Source organism: Podarcis cretensis (genome assembly GCF_951804945.1).
Source record: "Podarcis cretensis genome assembly, chromosome: 14".
Lineage (NCBI taxonomy): Eukaryota > Metazoa > Chordata > Lepidosauria > Squamata > Lacertidae > Podarcis > Podarcis cretensis.
Window position 1 is genome coordinate 46,493,051 of NC_137183.1, and position 18,666 is coordinate 46,511,716.

The 18,666-nt window shown below is 49.0% G+C and overlaps 2 protein-coding genes across 3 annotated transcripts in view; both read right to left on the reverse strand.

Annotated features, from left to right (window-relative positions):
* Positions 1-580: 580 nt before the first annotated feature.
* On the reverse strand, positions 581-9,998 carry LOC307202692 (uncharacterized protein; the record flags this gene model as incomplete). Its single annotated transcript, XM_079952857.1, has 4 exons — positions 9,378-9,998; positions 8,529-8,586; positions 7,196-7,241; positions 581-6,257 (listed from the first exon to the last, which is right to left on the reverse strand). The coding sequence occupies exons 1-4, from the start codon at positions 9,690-9,692 to the stop codon at positions 581-583; spliced, it is 6,096 nt and encodes a 2,031-aa protein (XP_079808983.1). The 5' UTR covers positions 9,693-9,998.
* Positions 9,999-11,826: 1,828 nt separating this feature from the next.
* CLCN7 (chloride voltage-gated channel 7) overlaps positions 11,827-18,666 on the reverse strand; it is a 41,098-nt gene continuing 34,258 nt past the window's right edge. The window contains exons 22-26 of one of the 2 annotated variants that reach the window (XR_013833141.1): positions 18,066-18,125; positions 16,397-16,573; positions 16,127-16,207; positions 12,196-14,005; positions 11,827-12,061 (exon numbers count right to left, since the gene is read on the reverse strand). Coding sequence is in view for 1 of the 2 variants with exons in the window: in XM_079953768.1 (XP_079809894.1) it covers positions 13,919-14,005; positions 16,127-16,207; positions 16,397-16,573; positions 18,066-18,125 (405 nt within the window). In the remaining variant the exon portion in view is untranslated. Of the gene's footprint in view, positions 14,006-16,126; positions 16,208-16,396; positions 16,574-18,065; positions 18,126-18,666 lie in introns of both variants that reach the window. The other variant, XM_079953768.1, reaches the window with a different exon arrangement.

Sequence of the window (18,666 nt, forward strand, 5' to 3'; positions counted from 1 at the left end):
AAAAGAGGGCATAACGGGGCAGGGTGGACTTCCATGCACTCCACTGATGCGCGCAGGGGTCAGGAACGCAACCCCCCTGCAAAACGGTCATTGCCCATATACATCTTTTGTATGAAACTCCGCCCAATATACACATTTTTGCAATTCATTTCCCTAATGTTTATGTTTCTGCTGATAAAATAAACCTCTAGATGTTATTTTCACTTGTACATGAATCTATTTGCACACTTTACCCCAGTATATCATTTTTTATTTTATTTTTTGCACACATTACTTGTCAGGAGAGCTGCGCTGCAGAATTAAACCGGAATGCAAATTTCAAAGGCTATCGCTGTGTTTTGCTTTGCAGAGTGCTTCACAAAGTGTGGGGTTTTGTAGCAAACAGAACCAAATTTTTCCTGCATCAGTCCCTTGGAGGGAGAATTTCCCCACGACATTAACATACGCAGATGTGGAGCAAACTGTCATAAAACAGCACAAGATGGCCAGCAGCTGGGCTTCGCTTTTAGGCTTATCTTTAATAGTTTCTTCCTCCCCACCCCAATATCCCTTCTGCTTCTAAAGAAATCCCCTTCTCTCTCTAAGACGGCTGGATTGTCACAGCAGGTTTTTTTGGCACCCCTTTTGCCTCCTTTGCCAAGCCAGAAGGAGCAGAGCTAGTTGGAGCAGTTTTGGATTTGCTCTCCAATCGTACCACCTGGGGGACCCGGTTCCCGTTCATTTTCAAAATCCGCTTTGGAAGGACCCAGCAAACAGGTTTGACTGCCACCCCACTTTTATCCAGGGACATGCAGACGTAACAGAAGGGCCGGCTCGGCTTGGGCTGAGGGTCAGCGGAATGGCTCGGCTGTGCCGATTTCTTTGTTTTCCTTCCTCTCGCCTCTTTGTCAAAGCCAACGTGGACCTGCAGCTCTGCTCCCTGGGATGGAAGCAGCCGGGCTTCCATTTTCTTCTTCAAGTGCAGGTTCAGTTTCTCTTTCACCAGGTCTAGCTCGAGGAAGAGGCTTGCCCTTATAATGGAGGCCTCCTTTTTCCGGATCCTGGCCTTCTCCATCTCCGGCCTGCTTCCACCGGCCACTGCTGCCCCTTTCTCCGTTCCTCCCTCCTTTCCACCAGTGGAAGGAGAAGGAAGCAGGGAGCCAGACTCAGTCGCTGGTTCCTTTTGCCCACTCCTTGCTTTCTCAGCTGGGCCAGCCTCTTTCGCCTTCTCTTCAAAGAAAGGCAAAAGAACCCTGCGGTGCACCCCTTCCGACTCCTTTTGCTGTTGCTTTGTACTTCCAGTACTTCCACCAACCTCTGTTCCTTCCTTATCCAGGGAAACTGGGAGACCCTTCTGGGCTGGCACTTCCTGCTGGTCCTTTGGCTTGTCCTTTGTTTCTGCAGTCCCAGGACTTCCACCAACCTCTGTGTCTTTCTTATCAAGGGGAACTGGGAGAAGCTTCTGGGCTGGCACTTCCTGCTGGTCCTTTGGCTGCTCCTTTGATTCCACAGTTCCAGTAGTTCTACCAACCATCGTTGCTTTCTCATCAAAGGTAACCTTGTGAACCTTCTGGGCTGGCCCTCCCTCCTGCTCCTTAGGCTGCTCCTTTGGTTCTGCTGCCCCAGGACTTCCACTGACCTCTGTGCCTTTCTCATCAAGGGGAACCGGGAGCACCTTCTGGCCTGGAGCTCCCTCCTGCTGGTCCTTTGGCTGGTCCTTTGTTTCTGCAGCTCCAGGACTTCCATTGACCTCTGTTCCTTTTTTATCAAGGGAAACTGGGAGAACCTTTTGGGCTGGCACTTCCTGTTGGTCCTTTGGCTGCTCCTTTGTTTCTGCAGCCCCAGGACTTCCACCAACCTCTGTGTCTTTCTTATCAAGGGGAACAAGAAGAACCTTCTGGCCTGGAGCTCCCTCCTGTGGCTGCTCCTTTGGTTCTGCTGCCCCAGGACTTCCACCGACCTCTGTTCCTTTATTATCAAGGGGAACAGGAAGAATCTTCTGGCCTGGAGCTCCCTCCTGTGGCTGCTCCTTTGGTTCTGCTGCCCCAGGACTTCCACCGACCTCTGTGTCTTTCTTATCAAGGGGAACAAGAAGAACCTTCTGGCCTGGAGCTCCCTCCTGTGGCTTCTCCTTTGGTTCTGCTGCCCCAGGACTTCCACCAACCTCTGTTCCTTTATTATCAAGGGGAACAGGAAGAATCTTCTGGCCTGGTGCACCGTCCTCTTCCTTTGGCTTGTCCTTTGTTTCTGCTGTCCCAGGACTTCCACCGACCTCTGTGCCTTTCTTATCAAGGGGAACCGGGAGAACCGTCTGGACTGGACCTGTCTCCTGCTCCTTTGACTGGTCCTTTGATACCGTAGTTCCACTGACCATTGCTCCCTTCTCAACAAAGGTAACCTTGTGAACTGGCACTCCTTCCACCTGCATTTTTTGGTGCTTTGATTCTGCACTTGCAGTTCTTTCACCAATATCTTTTTCTTTCACATCAAGGGAAATTTTGTGGCGCATCCCTCCCACCACCTCCTTCTGGAGGTCCCTTGATTCCACAGTTACAGTTCTCCCAGTGATCACTATTCCTTTCTCATCAAAGGAGATTGGAAGAACCTTGTGGTCTGGCCGTTCCTTCACTTCCTTTTGGTGGTCCTTTGATTCCACCATAACAGTGCTTCCACTCATCTTTGTTACTTTTTCATCAATGGAAATGGAAAGAACCTCGTGGCATGGTCCTCCCTCTACCTTCTTTGGTTGGTCCCTTGATTCCACAATTCCAGTTCTTTCAGTGATCACTGTTCCTTTTTCATCAAGGGAAATTGGGACAGCCTTGTAGTGTGGACTTCCCTCCATTGCCACCTCCTTTTGATGTTCCCTTAATTTCACAATTCCAGTTCTCCCAGTGATCACTATTCCTTTCTCATCAAAGGAGATTGGAAGAACCTTGTGGTCTGGCCCTTCCCTCACCTCCTTTTGGTGGTCCTTTGATTCCACCATAACAGTGCTTCCACTTATCTCTGTTATTTTCTCATCAATGGAAATTGCAATAACCTTGTGGCAAGGTCGTCCTTCTACCTCCTTTGGCTTGTCCCTTGATTCCACCATAACAGTGCTTCCACTCATCTCTGTTACTTTCTCATCAATAGAAATTGGTTCTCCCTCTACCTCTTTTGGTCGGTCCCTTGATTCCACAATTACAGTTCTTCCAGCGATCATTATTGCTTTCTCATCAAATGAGATTGGAAGAACCTTGTGGTCTGGCCCTTCTACCAGCTCCTTTTGAAGTTCCTTTGTTTCTACAGGTCTGGTTCTTCCTCCGACCTCTGTTGCTTTCTCATCAAATAAGATTGGGAGAACCTTGTAGTGTGGACCTCCCTCCACCTCCACCTCCTTTTGGTGTTCCCTTAATTCCACAATTCCAATTCTTCCACTGATTGCTTTTTCTTTTTCATCAAGCAAAACTGAGAGAACCTTGTAGTGTGGACCTCCCTCCACCTCCTTTTGTTGATCCCTTGATTCCATAGTTACAGTTCTTCCAGTGACCACTGCTCCTTTCTCATCAAAGGAGAATGGAAGAACCTTGTGGCCTGGTCCTCCTTCGAGCTCCTTTTGAAGTTCCTTTGTTTCTGCAGTTCTGGTTCTTCCTCCGACCTCTGTTGCTTTCTCATCCAATAAGATTGAGAGAACCTTGTCACATGGTCCTCCCTCTACCTCCTTTTGGTGGTCCCTTGATTCCACCATTCCAGTTCTTCCAGTGATCACTGTTCCTTTTTCATCAAGGAAAATTGGGAGAACCTTGTAGTGTGGACCTCCCTCCACCTCCTTTTGGTGTTCCCTTAATTCCACCATTCCAGGTCTTCTAGTGATCACTGCTCCTTTCTCATCAAAGGAGATTGGAAGAACCTTATGGCCTGGTCCTCCTTCAAGCTCCTTTTGTTGTTCCTTTGTTTCTGCAGTTCTGGTTCGTCTTCTGGCCTCTGTTCCTTTATCAGCAATGAAAATTGGGAGAACTTCACGGCATGGTCCTCTCCCTACCTCCTTTTGGTGGTCCCATGATTCCACCATTCCAGTTCTTCCAGTGATCTCTGTTCCTTTCTCATCAAAGGAAATTGCGTGAACCTTGTGATGTGACACTCTCTCCAGCTCCTTTTGGCGGTCCTTTGATTCTGCAGTTCTGGTTCTTCCTCCAACCTCTATCCCTTTTTCATCAAAGAAAATTGGGAGAACCTCACGGCATGGTCCTCTCTCTACCTCCTTTTGTTGGTCCTTTGATTCCACCATTCCAGTTCTTCCACTGACTTCTATCTTTTTCTCATCAAAAGCAATTGCGAGAACCTCGTGGCTTGGCCCTCCCTCCAGCTCCGTTTGGTGGTGCCTTAATTTCGCCGTTGCAGTTCTTCCACTGACCACTGTTCCTCTCTCATCAATGAAAATCGGGAGAATCACGCAGGATGATCTTCCCGCTAGCTCCTCCTGGAAGTGCCTCAATTCATGGCCTCTGATCCCTTGTCTGCCCTCAGCCTCCACTCCCTTTTCCGCTCCTTCTCTTTCAGCTGACGCTCCATCGGTACTCAAGGAAAACCGGAGAACCTTGCTGGAGGATGCTGTCTCTGCCTGCATCCCCATTTTGTGTGGCTTTGGGGGCTCTGGGACTATCAGCATTTGATCCAAGCCAAGAGGTGTTTCCTCCCTGGGATGCCTTCTCAAAATGATGCTGGGTGTGTAAGGCTCAGGGGGCGCCCTTTTCATGATACTTGTTTCAGTCCTGCTCAGCTGTGAAGAACTGTAGGTCAGCTCTGCCACCGACTTTGAATAGGGCGTTGGAAGTTTCGACTTGTAGGCCAAGTATTTGTGTCCGATGTTCAGGTCAATGATGCAAGGAGCCTCTCCCGTGGCAAAGGGCAGGCAGATGTGTTTGGGCCTTGGGGTTTTGTTGCCAAAACGGATCGGCTTGGGCAGAGGATTTGCAGAAAGGACCTTGTAGAGTCGGAAGGATTTTTCCACCATTTCTGGAAAGGCGCCCGTCTGCATTTCTAACATCTTCACCGTCATGTGGAAAGTGAGCTTCTTCACGTCTTCTGGCTCCATTGAGAGGAGAATATACTTCCCAGGGGAAGTCCCGGTTTTATGGCCTGGCCTCTTCATGAGGAAACAAGGCTTCCTGCTCTCTTTTGGCTGGTCCTCCAAATGGAGAAGGTAATACTTCTTGGTCCCTGGAGATTCTTGTAAAGGTTTCGCATAGAGCAACGTGGCGTTTCTGTGTGGAGACTCAAGAGGCAGGGGGCTTCGGGCACAAATTGTCTTTCTCTTTGACCTCTGGGGCCTGCTTTCAAGCTCCCCGGAAAATTCATCCGCACAGGGTCGAAACCACGATTCAGACTTGGAGACAAGGGTGGGGACGCCACACCGCCTCTGAACCATTTTCTTTTTGACGTGAAATTCAAGGGAGCCTCTGGTTTCCCTGTCCATCTCTTCCAGGACTAAAGGGGCCAGCTCAGAGTCACGCGGAGGGGAGCTGGTGCAGGAGATTGCTTTTGTCGCAGGCTGCTGACCGGTGGGAGAAGACGGCTTTGGCAAGCTTTCCTCCGAGGCGCTAGAATGTTCCTGTGCGCAGGTCACATCCATATCTATACACGGAAGTGGCATTTGGTCCGAGCAGGACAATTCTGGAGGTTTCTCCTCCATCTCCTCTTGATCTGTGCAACGTTCAACACTCTCTTTCTCCATCAGTTTGGGAGGAGAGGGTGGCTTGGACTTATGTGATGGTGCAGGGCCCATACGAATTGCGAGGCATTTTTCCACCAAGATGACCTGGTCTTCTTTTTTATAAGTCGCGCTCTGGAGAATATTTATCTGTGTAAACGGAGCCATAGGCGGGAAGGAAGGGATTCTTACGACTTCTATATGTCTATCAGGCAGTAATGGAACCTCCAACGGTTCACGCTTCGGCACTATCAAGCAGGGCTCCTCCGAATTGGAGCAGGAATCGGAGCTTTTGCTCTCTGTCACATCCGAGGAATCTAATACGGTCCACGAAGTATCTCTAGCATCCTGGAAGTTTTCAGAACTTGAATGCAAGTCCAGACATTTTAAATGAGGTAGGCAGGAGGAGGAGGAGGACGATGAGGAGGAGGAGGAGGAGCAGGAAGCATGGCTTAAAATGGCCTCATACTTCAGTGGAGGAAATCCATCATATTTTGGACATAAACACTCCTCTTGATGCCAATTTCCCATATCTTCACATGGAACAAGAGAACAGTGGTGTATTTCAGAAGGCTGCTCACAACTGCAAGAAATAAGACAAAACAGAGTTGTTTTGTACATTTGGTGCGTTAATAAGGGTCAGGTCCAACTGAATTTTAATCAAGTGTGTGTGTGTGTGGTTTAAAAATGCTTTAAAATAATAGATCCATTTAAATTAGTGGGCCTGGGCATTGCATGCCCATTAATTTCCCAGAGGGCTATTCTGAGTATGACTAATGTTGGACTCCACCCAAATTCCTACCATTTCCAAAAGTTCACATTTTTAAAAACTACATGTCTATGCAATTTCTAAGATCGGGCTGGGCAATCACATGAGGACGAGAAAAGAAAAGGCAGCGTGGAAAAGAATGTACCAAGTTAGCATAAAGCAAGATAAAACTTTGTTTTTGTGTTGAGGGGAGTGGGGACCGAGTTGTGTCCTACAAAACATTTTAGGAACCGCCTTAGGATGGAATTCAATGCCAGGGAGATACAGAGCAGGCACACTGAACTTAGTGGGCAGGTCTAACTTCTATGTCATTGTGTCTACTCTGGAGGAAAGCAACAGAGGGAAAAGAGGGACAAGGATGGCAGAGCATCTTCTTTGCATGCAATAAGTCCCAGCTTCAGTCCCCAGCATCTCTTAAGTACAGCCTGGAAAGACCTGAAAGCCTGGAAAGCTGCTGCCTGATACGAGCCTGATTCTTGTTCACATTCATCCCTTGTTACCTTTTCTGGTTTGCATTCCTCCCTTGTTAGTGTTTATTGTTATCATTCACCCCTTGTTTGCATTTATCCCTTGTTAGTGTTTGTTTGCACTCATCCCTTGTTAGCTTTTGCGCCAGCTGGGACGTAAGGGGCTGCCTTTTACCCCCCAGGGCGCTTACCAGTCCTCTCCCAGAAGACTCCCCACCTAGGCGCCCCCTAGAACACAGCCCAAATAACATCCCTTTAGTCTAGAGTTACTGAGGGCGTACCTACCTTTCGAAATAAGAAGTTAACGGTGTCCCACAGACGCAAAGACATTCTACGACAAAAAAAATATTATTATTTGTTTTGAAGATTTATTATAGCTCTGTAATGTTTAATCAATGAATGACACCGACTTGGGGGTACAAAAACCTTTTTGGCCTGAGAGCCACATGGCAGTAGTGGGTGGAGCCAAATTAAAAGTAGGCGGAGCAGCACATGTAAATTTTATCTTAATTTCCACACAAACGCTCCCCTCTATCTATCCTCCATTCACTTCTGTGGGAGGGTTTTTCTTTTATTGTCATTCCCACGTCAACAACTGTCCCATCAGCATTGCCATGACGAAGCATATTTTATTTTACTTTCTTTATAAAGGTATTTATAAAACTGCCAGCTTGCAATAAGAAGTTGCGTACACCATGTTAAACCAAGAACAGACGTCCCACACTGATGGCAGTGTAGATCTCCGCAGAGACAATGCAATTATTACAGGACTTGGAAAAGAACAAGTTAAGGGCAGCGTTAGAAACTGAGATATGGAAGGTAGGAGCTAAATGGCACCTATAACCTAGGTTATGGGCGCAACAGCGGAATGTCTAGGCACGCTTTTTATAACAAGAATACAAAGCTGGAAATGAATGAACTGCGGCTAAAATATTATGTTCATTTTTCACATGGTCTAGTTCTTTCCTGCCCACCCACCCCCCTAATATTTTTAAGAGGGATTCTTCTCCAGTCTTCTTCCAGTTACTCTGTGAACTGGAAGTGGGGAGGCAGAAAAAGGTCTTCCTTTCCTTCCACTCAGGGATGCGGGTGGGGCTGGGGTCTAAACCATTGAGCCTCTTGGGCTTGCCGATCAGAAGGTCGGTGGTTTGAATCCCCAAGACGGGGTGAGCTCCTGTTGCTCAGTCCCTGCTCCTGCCAACCTAGAAGTTCGAAAGCACGCCAAAAAGTGCAAGTAGATAAATAGGTACCACTCCAGCGGGAAGGTAAACAGCGTTTCCATGCGCTGCTCTGGTTTGCCAGAAGTGGCTTAGTCATGCTGGCCACATGTCCCGGAAAAACTGTCTGTAGACAAACATCCACTCCCTCGGCCTGTAAAGCGAGATGAGCGCCGCAACCCCAGAGTCGTCTGCAACTGGACTTAACTGTCAGGGGTCCTTTACCTTTTCCTCCTTCCCCCCTTCCACTCTGCAGCTTTAATCTGAAATCTTAGGCGCAGTACTGCGCCCAGAACTCAGAAACTGCTCACACTAATGAAATTCCCTGTCACAAAATGCACCTAGAACAATGGGAGTTACGAACACTGTTTAAGGGAGAAAGTCAGGTTGCAAAAACATACCATTTTTTCCTGGTGTTTCCTGCTCTGCTTCTCTCTCTAGTTTGGGAACCGTTTCCACCTGTATGAAGGCAGATGAGTAAAGTGAAAAACGGATTACCTGCTTTCCAGTTCTCTTAGATAGCCATCCTCCTACGTCATCTTGCCCAACCCCTTGCAATGCAGTGATCACAACTAAACAATTCATGACAGAAGGCCACCCAACTTCTGCCTAAAAACCTTCAACGAAGAAGAGTTCACCACCTCCTGAGGGAGACAGTTCCACCATTGAATAGTTCTTACCATCAGAAAGTTCTTCCTAATATTTAGTCAGAATCTCCTTTATTGTAATTTGAATCTGTTAATTCTGGTCCTGCTGAGATATTTGATGATAGCTATCCTATCTCCTCTCACTCGTTAGGTAGTAAAATCCACGTTAAACCGCTGTTTTAAGGGTTGTTTTTAAAAGTCTGGAACGGATTACAGTGGTACCTCGGGTTAAGTACTTAATTCGTTCCAGAGGTCCATTCTTAACCTGAAACTGTTCTTAACCTGAAGCACCACTTTAGCTAATGGGGCCTCCTGCTGCCGCCACACCACCGGAGCCCGATTTCTGTTCTCATCCTGAAGCAAAGTTCTTAACCTGAGGTAATATTTCTGGGTTAGCGGAGTCTGTAACCTGAAGCGTATGTAACCTGAAGCGTATGTAACCCAAGGTACCACTGTAATCCATTTTGCATTACTTTCTATGGGAAAGTGTGCCTCGGTTTTGGAACAGACTTCCGGAATGGGTTAAGTTTGAGAACCAAGGTACCACTGTAATTTTCTCGGCCATAACTACTGAATACGCTTTAAGGAGAAACATCTCTTTACCGAGCTCACAGTCGCCTCGCGAGGCTTTGCTTGCGAAGAAGCCGGGCCCGATGAAGTCCAGATGTTTAGCACCAGCCACAGAAGCAGCACGGCCGATCCCACCAGGAGGAAGCCCCAGGGCGAGTCCAGAAGCCAGCCAAAGCCATGCTGCAAGCAGAAAGTCTTGCGGAATTTCAGCAGCTTGTTCCCCTCCTGGTAGGGGGTGCCTGGATCTTCCCGCACTATGACCCTGCCGCTGTGGGGGGAAGGATCTCTGTTTTGCTTCTTCCCCAACAGCAGGGAACTGAGCACCAAAGCTGCATATGCGTGTCTCATGCTAGGTCCACGCCGCTGCGTCAAGGGCGCATTCCAAGCGGGTGTTTGTGTGTGTTTTACATCCACCCCATCGCGCCAGGAAGCCAAGCTGGGACCTTTGCGACAGCCAGGTTGCCGGTCCAAGAAAAGATGGGGCAGGTCTCCGTACAAAATGTTGGCCTCTCATCTCAGTTATGTCACAATAAGATCACTGCAGGGCCTGGTTGCTAAGGGACTGATTTGTGGCTCAAAGCTGGTGGAGAGGGATGCTTTCGGGGTGAACACAGTTTATCAAACTTGTTCCCCTTAACGCCGCTATCTGTCAGGAGTCCAGGTTCCCAGCTTGATAATACAGGAAGCGTAGGTAATTAAAAAGGATTTATTGCAAAAACAAACAGCTCCGGACAGCTCTAACGCAGCTGCCGGCATTATCACTCAAGATGACCCTTCTGAAGACTCCTTCCGGTGTCTACAGAATATATGGAACCGTTGCCCTTTGCATCTCGTTTTGCTTCCGATCTAGCAGCCCTCCCATTTGCTGACTCTTCGGACTTACTGGATTAGCTCCAGCCTCTTCCTTTTCTGACCAACCATCTCTGTGCCTGTTCGCTCCTGTTTGTGCTTTCTGAGAGTTTTGGCTATGTTCCAGCCCACTCTCCGCTACAGCCTTATCATCCTGCCATTCAAGGTCAGAAGAAGGTGAAGCCTGCAGCTGTCGGCTCTCCTCTGCCTGAGTGAAATCCCAGCCTCTCTATTCCTGGCTTTTTGCAGCCAGCTGTAAAACTTCGCTTGGAGCTGGTGTATTCATGACACGATCCTTTGTAGTTTTAAGAGTTCTAAGATGTGGTCAGCCTTTGTAACCAAGCTCCTTCCTAACGGGGAACTAAGGATTCGTTCTCCAACACAGATCGTTGTAGGCTTGTAACCTCAGATCTCGTGTCCTCAAGAAACAGTGTACTCTCCAAGGGTACCCATTTTCCAGGGAACACCCCAGAATTACTAAAGCCATCCCAGCTTCTGATTTGATCCCAGAATGTCCCTGTTTTCCCTGCCACTGAACTCGAGGAGCATGAGTTGGGCGTTTATCCCATGTTGCGGTGGTGGCTGACATCCCATGGTGTCTCCCTGGCCACCGCTGATGAGGAGCGTGGAAGTGGAGAGATTGCCTCTGCCATATTTCTGCAAAGTTTTGTTTTGATTGCAACACTTTTTGCTTTTGTGTGTGTGTGTGTGTTATTGGTTTGTTGCGGTTTTGTTCTTTTTTTATTATTATTATTACAGGGAGGTTTTTTGCTTTGTTTTAAAGTTTTCTTGGAAGCTGCCCAGAGTGGCTGGGGCAACCCAGTCAGATGGGCAGCCTATAAATATTATTATAATTATTATTTTTATTGAAAGTTCAAAAATACATAATTAGGTACATGTGCACTAAATATGGTGGGATGTAAATAAAAGACAGAAAAAGAAACAGAATCCGTGTAGAAGGGAAAATAAAATAGAGGGGAACCCAAAACTGTATACATTAGTGTACTTCACCAGATCTTAACCTATTACAGTATTTTTAAGAACGGATTCCAAATATCATTGAATTTGTCCATGGCAAGTCTGTGTTTACGGGCAAGTTGTTCATATGTTGTGAGTTTGTATAAGGCTTCAATCCAATCGTAGAAGGGATATATATGATTATATTATTATGTATCTTGTGTTTTATTTTGCATTTTTAAGTTGTGAACCACCCCAAGATCTGTGGATGAAGGACAGCACACAAATTTAATGAACAGAATAAAAAACAGCCGAACAGTTGCTTGGTTTTAATGACACCTTCGCTATACCTTTCTTCCAAACTCCCCCTCCCTAGACACCCTTTCTAGTTCCATCCCCAAAACATGTATGTGTTTAATAAGGACCTTTTCCACTGTACCTGCCCCCCCACGCCCAAAGAACCTCTTCAAAACCAGAGATATTGCAGCAACAGGAATCAGAAGGGGGGGGGGAGTGCTGCTGCCATCTTGGGTTTCCCATAATGGGCATCTGGTTGGCAGCTGTTGAGAGCAGGATGCTAAACCAGATGGGCCACTGGCCTGATCCAGCTCCTCATACGTCCTTAAGGATAAGGAAGTAAACACAACACAGGAGTGAGAGAGAGCGAGAGCAAAAATATAAATAGTTTCCTTTTTAATTTCAGCACAAAAAAGAGAACTCTTCCACCAGGTGTTCCACGTGATAGAAAACAGCAGAGGAGACAGGTGTCTGCCAGATGTGGGGAAGGACCAGGAGTCAGGAAATGGGCCTGCTGGTTGCCAACACCCCTCACACCAAGACTGTAAAGCAGGCATAGGCAAACTCTGGCCCTCCAGATGTTTTGAGACTACAATTCCCATCATCCCTGACCACTGGTCCTGTTAGCTAGGGATGATGGGAGTTGTAGTTCCAAAATATCTGGAAGGCTGGAGTTTGCCTCTGCCTGCTGTAAAGCCTGGGTTTCTCCAGCTGGTTTTGGACTACAGTTCCCATCATCCCTTACCACTGGTCCTGCTAGCTAGGGATGATGGGAGTTGTAGTTCAAAATAGAGAAAACCTTGCTATAAGCTTCGGGAGGCCCATTTGCCCTTTGCTAAATCATCTCCTGCATTCCTTTCCTCCCTCCCTAGGCTATTAGAAGCTCTGGGCAAGCATGCCCAGATGTACACAGAGGCTGAAAAGAGGAGGCCCCAGTCCTTGGGGGCGAGACAGGCTGCTTCAGGTTGAAGTGGGCACATTGGTTGGTCCGGCATCTTGTTAAACTGGGTGATCCTTGCCAAAACGCCACCCGCCCAGCTCACCTGCCCTTCCTGCCCATAAGGGTGTTCCTTCAAGCTGCTTGGGCTCTACTTCTCTTCTCCAGTGGTGGCTGGAGCCCAATGGGCAAAAGGCAGGGAACCCGATAGTAGGTGGCGCCAAGCCCAGACAGAGGCAGAGCCAGCTATTTCTAGCTAAGTCTTCCAGCTGAGCATAGAGGAGAAAGCTAACAGAGACAGGATTGCTTGTAAGAAGGCAGCGCCCAATTTGCCCTACCGGACTGGCCTCCACTGTAATCTTCCCTACCAGCAGCTAAACATGCAAACAGGCGCAAGGCAGTGTGAGAATTAGGAGTGGGGTGGGGGAGAGAAAGTGGATCCGAACAACCATGAACGAAGGCAGGCTGCTGTTTGTAAGGGTGGGGTGGGGAGAAAGACCCTCTGAACCTATCAGGGAGACTCTCCGCCTGGGAGTGGCGGGTGAGGACAAGGGGCTGTACACAAGCCCAGCAGTGCAAGCTCTTCACAGCTGCAGACCCAGAGGGAACGAGCGCCGCCGCAAGGGCTCCCCACAATCTCAGCCTGGGTGTGAAGGATTTGGGAGGAAGAGAGATCTAAGGGTAAGGGAACAGGGCTGGGACATTGCTGAGTGTTGAACCAGCTGCCAGAGTTTCACTGCTGGGCGATGAGCTCTTGGTGCAATGGCTGGATTGGGAAAAGGCCACTGTCACGCTGCCCAGTTATGTCAACATGCCTGGTAATGTTAAATCAGGGGCGGCTAAGTAGATTCTTGTTGACTCCACCAGCCCTGATCACTGGCCACAGAGATTGGGGGGGGGGGGTCCCAGCAGCAACCTGGAAGAGGACCACAGTTCAGGCCCTGCTCCCTGGCTTTACACACAAGTTAAAAACAACAACGTTTAGCTGCATGGGAGGTGCGTTGCGACTGTTCCCAGGAAATGCCGGCCAGGGTCTCCAGTCCAGCATTGCTCAGAGCATTATTTGCACAGCAGGATTGACAAAAGGGGTGGTGGGGGGGGGGTAACGAGTCTTGGAAGGCACAGTTGGCAGGAGCTGGGCCAGAGGAAAAAAGCTTGGTCAGAAATGGACACACACACACACACACCTCCCAGCCCAGGTCTGTAACAGAGTCAGGGACTCCCAGGCAGCTGCCTCTCTCCAATTGTGGGGGACGCCCCTCCTGAAGCCCCGGGGACCCCAAAGCAGTTGTACAGAGCCTATCTGCAGTCCCGTGCGGAGAACCTAAGGTCAAGGTGGTGAGAGGAGCGCAAGGCTGAAGAAAGAGGAGAATGGCGACAAGGAGGAGAGGCTGGGGACACAGCGAAGTGCAGGACTCCACACGCCGGGCGTTTCGGGGTTTGGCTTCACGTCCGCGGTCTCCCAAGGGCAACGGCGCCGGGAGGCTGGCGAGAGCCTGGTGCACAGCAAGGTCCGCAGCACCCAGTGGCAAAGTCACGTCTGCGCCAGGGGCAGCTCCTCCAAGCCTTCCTTCCCCAGGCGGTATCGGGCCAGATCCTTCCGTGTGACCAGACCCACCACCTGCAGGGAGAGAAAGCAGAAGATCAGGTCACTCGGGAGCAGCAGAACCAGGCCCTGAGCAGAGGTGCTTCTAGGTAAAAAGGTAAGGGACCCCTGGATGGCTAAGTCCAGTCAAAGGCGACTATGGGGTTGCGGCGCTCAACTCGCTTTCAGGCCGAGGGAGCCGGTGTTTGTCCACAGACAGTTTTCCGGGTCATGTGGCCAGCAGGACTAAGCCACTTCTGGTGCAACGGGACACTGTGATGGATACCAGAGCGCACGGAAACGCCGTTTACCTTCCCGCCACAGCGGTGCCTATTTATCTACTTGCACTAGCGTGCTTTCGAACTCCTAGGTTGGCAGGAGCTGGGACAGAGCAATGGGAACTCACTAGCGTCACACGGATTCGAAGTGCCAACATTCTGATCAGCAAGCCCAAGAGGCTCAGTGGTTTAGACCACAGTGCCACCTAAGAGGTGCTTCTAGCCCAGAGGTACCCAAATGTGGAGGTGCTTCAGAAGCTGCTGGACTCATTCTCCCTGACAGGTGACCATGCTTGCTGAGGCTGATGGGAGTCTGCTCCCAGACCTTGGAACTCCCTCCCTGGAGAAGCTAGACCAGGCTTCCTCAAAGTCAGCCCTCCAGAAGTTTTTGGCATACAACTCCCATGATCCCTAGCTAGCAGGACCAGTGGTCAGGGATGATGGGAACTGTAGTCTCAAAACATCTGGAGGGCCAAGTTTGAGGAAGCCTGAGCTAGACTGTCTCCCTCCTTGCTGTCTTTCCCCTGGCAGGTGAAGACTGTTATTCCAACAGGCTTTTGGGAACTGACTGCCTTTTAGAAAACGGCTTTTCGTTTGTCTGTCTGTTTCTGCTATCAGTGTTTTAATAAATTTGCATTTACATTCCATTACAGTTTACCCTTTAGCCATTATCTTTTCTATGTTTATATGTGTTATATGTGCTTAGCTAGCTGCCCAGATCACTTGGTTAGAGCGCGGCGATGATCATGCCAAGGTTGTGGGTTCAATCCCCATACAGGTCCTCCTGCTCTGCATGGGGGCTGGACTAGAGGACCCTTGGGGCTCCCTTCCAACTCTACGCTGCTAAGATTCTATCTGCGTTTGTTTTAAACTTCTGTGAGTTGCCTTGAATTCTGGTTCTGAGAAAAGGTGGGATAAAATGAGACTAATACAGTCATACCTCAGGTTACAGACACTTCAGTTTGCATTTTTTCAGGTTATGGACCACCGAAACCCGGAAGTACTGAAACGGGTTACTTCCGGGCTTCAGCGATCACACTTTGCGCATGCACAGAAGCGCCGAATTGCAACCCGCACATGCGCAGACACACAGCTGTGGGTTGCGAACGTGCTTCCTGCACGGATCACGTTCGCAACCCGAGTATCCACTGTAATCAATTCATTAGGAAATAATAATAATAATAATAATAATAATAATAATAATAATAATGTAAAAAATGTAAAGAAGACAAAAGGCTACATTAATACCTGGGTCAGACTACTGGTCTATCTAGCCCAGCTGTCCAGGATCCCCAACAGAGAGGGTCTTCCCCAACCCTACCTGGAAATACAGGGACTCAAACCTGGGACCCTCCCCATGCAAAAAGTGAGCTCTGCCACTGGGTGTCAGGCTTCAGGGAATCTGATCCCTCCCCTGGTGTCAGCCAGCAAGGAGATAAACAAGAGGAGTTCTTACCAAGTAATTTATTCCACAGTTCACAGAGAGATACAAAGAAATGCAGCCTCCCTAAAATAATGACATTGCTCCGAATAAAGTCCCACCCCCTCCATCTCTCCTATTCTACGTCATCCCTGCGATAGCTAATCTGAGCTTTCTGCCTCTGAGCCTTCTCTTCTACTACTTTCAATGCCCGCCTGGTCCTGAGAGGGGTGGTGGTCAGGAATGCTCTCCAAGGACACTGAGTCTGTCAGCTTCCTCTCCCCTGCTGTTTCTTCTTCTTCTTCCTGCTGTTCCTCTCCCAGTATTTCCCAGCTTCTCCCCTCTGCAGCCTCTGAACTATGCCCTTCTGCAAACCACTGTTCTAAATCTATACTGTTCTTGGGAAGGTTCAGAAGAAGAGGCCTCTACCATTCCTCCTCAGTCCAGCCCCTGACTCACCTGGTTATGATTATCCACCACCACGAGGTGGCGCAAGCCCAGGGCCCGGAACAACTTGTAAACTCTCGTTAGGGTGGCTTCCTGCAAACGGGGGAAATCGTATTAGACAAGAGGAAGGCAATGAGTCGTGTCCCCCCCCCCGCCCCAGTAAAATGGAAACAACCCAGGATGCTGTTATGGGATGAGGAAGCCCTCGTCACCAGCAGCATCCCTCCCTCCCTCAAAATGCCTTCAAAGCAATAGACGTTGCCGCCCCCAACCCGGTCCTACCAAGGGCACGGTGTAAGGCGAGGGGTTCATGAATTCGGTCAGGTCCATCATGCACTCGCGCTCGTCCTGGGAGACGTGGATCGACTGGATGGGGGGGAAGCGGGGGTAGGCGTCCCGGAAGTCCTTCAGCTTCAGCCGCCGCTGCACCAAAGACAGGTTGGCTCTCTCCACAAAGACCTAGAAGGGGTGAGGCATGGTGGTGGTGGGGCACGGGGCATACGGACGGGGATGCCCGCTAGCCCCTGCTTGCTGCCCTCTTCCCTGGGGGTCCCTCCCATCCTGCAGAGAGAGTTGACTCCAACCGCACCGCGACTTGAAAACAAATGTTGGATTAGGCGAAAACGTTCCTCTTCAGCCAGGCCTCGAGCTGATTTAAAAAGGGGCATCGGATGTCAATGTATTGCAGGAGAGGGGCTTATTTGTTTGTTTTTGGTCTTTTTTTATTATGCATTTTGTGTTTTTTTATATTGTAATTTTATGCTGTGAACTGCCCCGAGATCTACGGATAAAGGGTGGTATACAATTTTAATAAAATTGTTGTTGCTGTTTGTTGTTGTTACAGCTACGGGACGCTCTCTCGCAGGGAGACAGTGATGGCCACCAACGTGGATGGGTTTTTTATATTATTATTATTATTATTATTATTATTATTATTATTATTATTTAAACTTGCATACCGTCCTTCATCCATAGATCTTGGGGCTGCACACTCCATAAAAAGGCAAGATAAAAACACCAAAAATACATAAGAACAAGAACAAACTGGGCACATCCATGGAAGGCTACTGCCCATCATTGCTATGATCTGTTTCCATAATCGGAGGCAGCAATTCTTCTAACTATTGCTTGCTGGGAATCGCAGGAGAGGAGAGGGCCCTTGTGTTCGGGGGTTTCCGACAGGCATCTCGTCGACCACAGTGAGATCAGGATGCTGGACTAGGTGAGCTCTTGGGCCAGATCCACAGGGCTCCCCTTACGTCAGCGGTTCTCAACCTGTGGGTCCCCAGATGTTGTTGGACTACAACTCCCATCATCCCTGAGCTCTGGCCTTGCTAGCTAGGGGTGATGGGAGTTGTAGTTCAACAACATCTGGGGACCCACAGGTTGAGAAAGGCTGCCTTATGTTCTTGCGACTTCTGTTTGCACACTGGATATTCCCTTCTGCCTCCCCACATCACACCCCCCCATCTGTTCTGGAGGGTTGGGGGGAACCCCAAGAGTAGATGGGTTGAGGGGTGTGCAGAGGAAAGGGGGGAGCTCCGCCACCACAAGCAGAAGAATCATTTTGCTCATGCAGTGCCTTTAAGTCGCATACAACCCAGAGAATCCAACCGGTCTGGCAGCAGAGCAGGAGTGGGGAACCTGCGCCCCAATCCAGATGTTGCTGGACTACACCTCCCATCATCCTGACCACGCTGGCTGGTGCTGATGGGAACTGTAGTCCAACAACATCTGGAGGGGGACCAGGTTCCCCATTCCCTGCGGTGCTTTGCTTGTTTGTTTTCATTTAACCAAATTTATATACCCCTTGATTATAGGGAAGAACGCCAAGCGGCTTCTGAGATATATTCAAATTATCGGTAATAGTCGTTAAAAACATTAAACTTAACAGCAAAAGAAACTGAAACGTGCCAGAGGAGATGCTCTGTGACTTAGCTGCGGCCCTCACCTTGTGCTTCAAGAGAACAATCAGCTGGGAGCGCAGGATCAGGCCTCGCAGTCCCGCTGCCTGCAAGGAGAGAGGCTATCAGTGGGGTTACTCATGTGTAGAACTCTCTCCGCCCCAACAATTCCCCACCCATCCTTTCCCCATGATTTTAGACACCAGGAAGGACAACCAGGCATTTAAACATCTGGACTGCTGCTATTGTTTCCCCTGGAGCTTATTTCAGAATTGGTTTGTTGTCATTTTGTGGTTTTCTTTGCTCAAAATTATAAACCAGTAAGTACGCTGTACGAGCGATGGGCAAGTGCTAAGGCATCAGTTTGGCAAATCAAAGATCACGGGTTCAAACTCAGCCTGTGCCTCAAAAAATTGAAGAGTCATTACCTTGCCCTGGTGGGCACGCGAGACAGATACTAAAAGAAGGGGCTTGTTTTCGCAAGGCAGTGTAGTGCAGGGGTTAGAGTAATACATTACGACCTGGGAGACCAGGGTTAGAATCCAGCCAGCCAGCCATGAAGCTCACTGGGTGTGTGACCTTGGGCCCATCACCATCTCTCAGCCTAACCTACCACACAGGGCTGTTGGGAGATTAAAATGGGACACT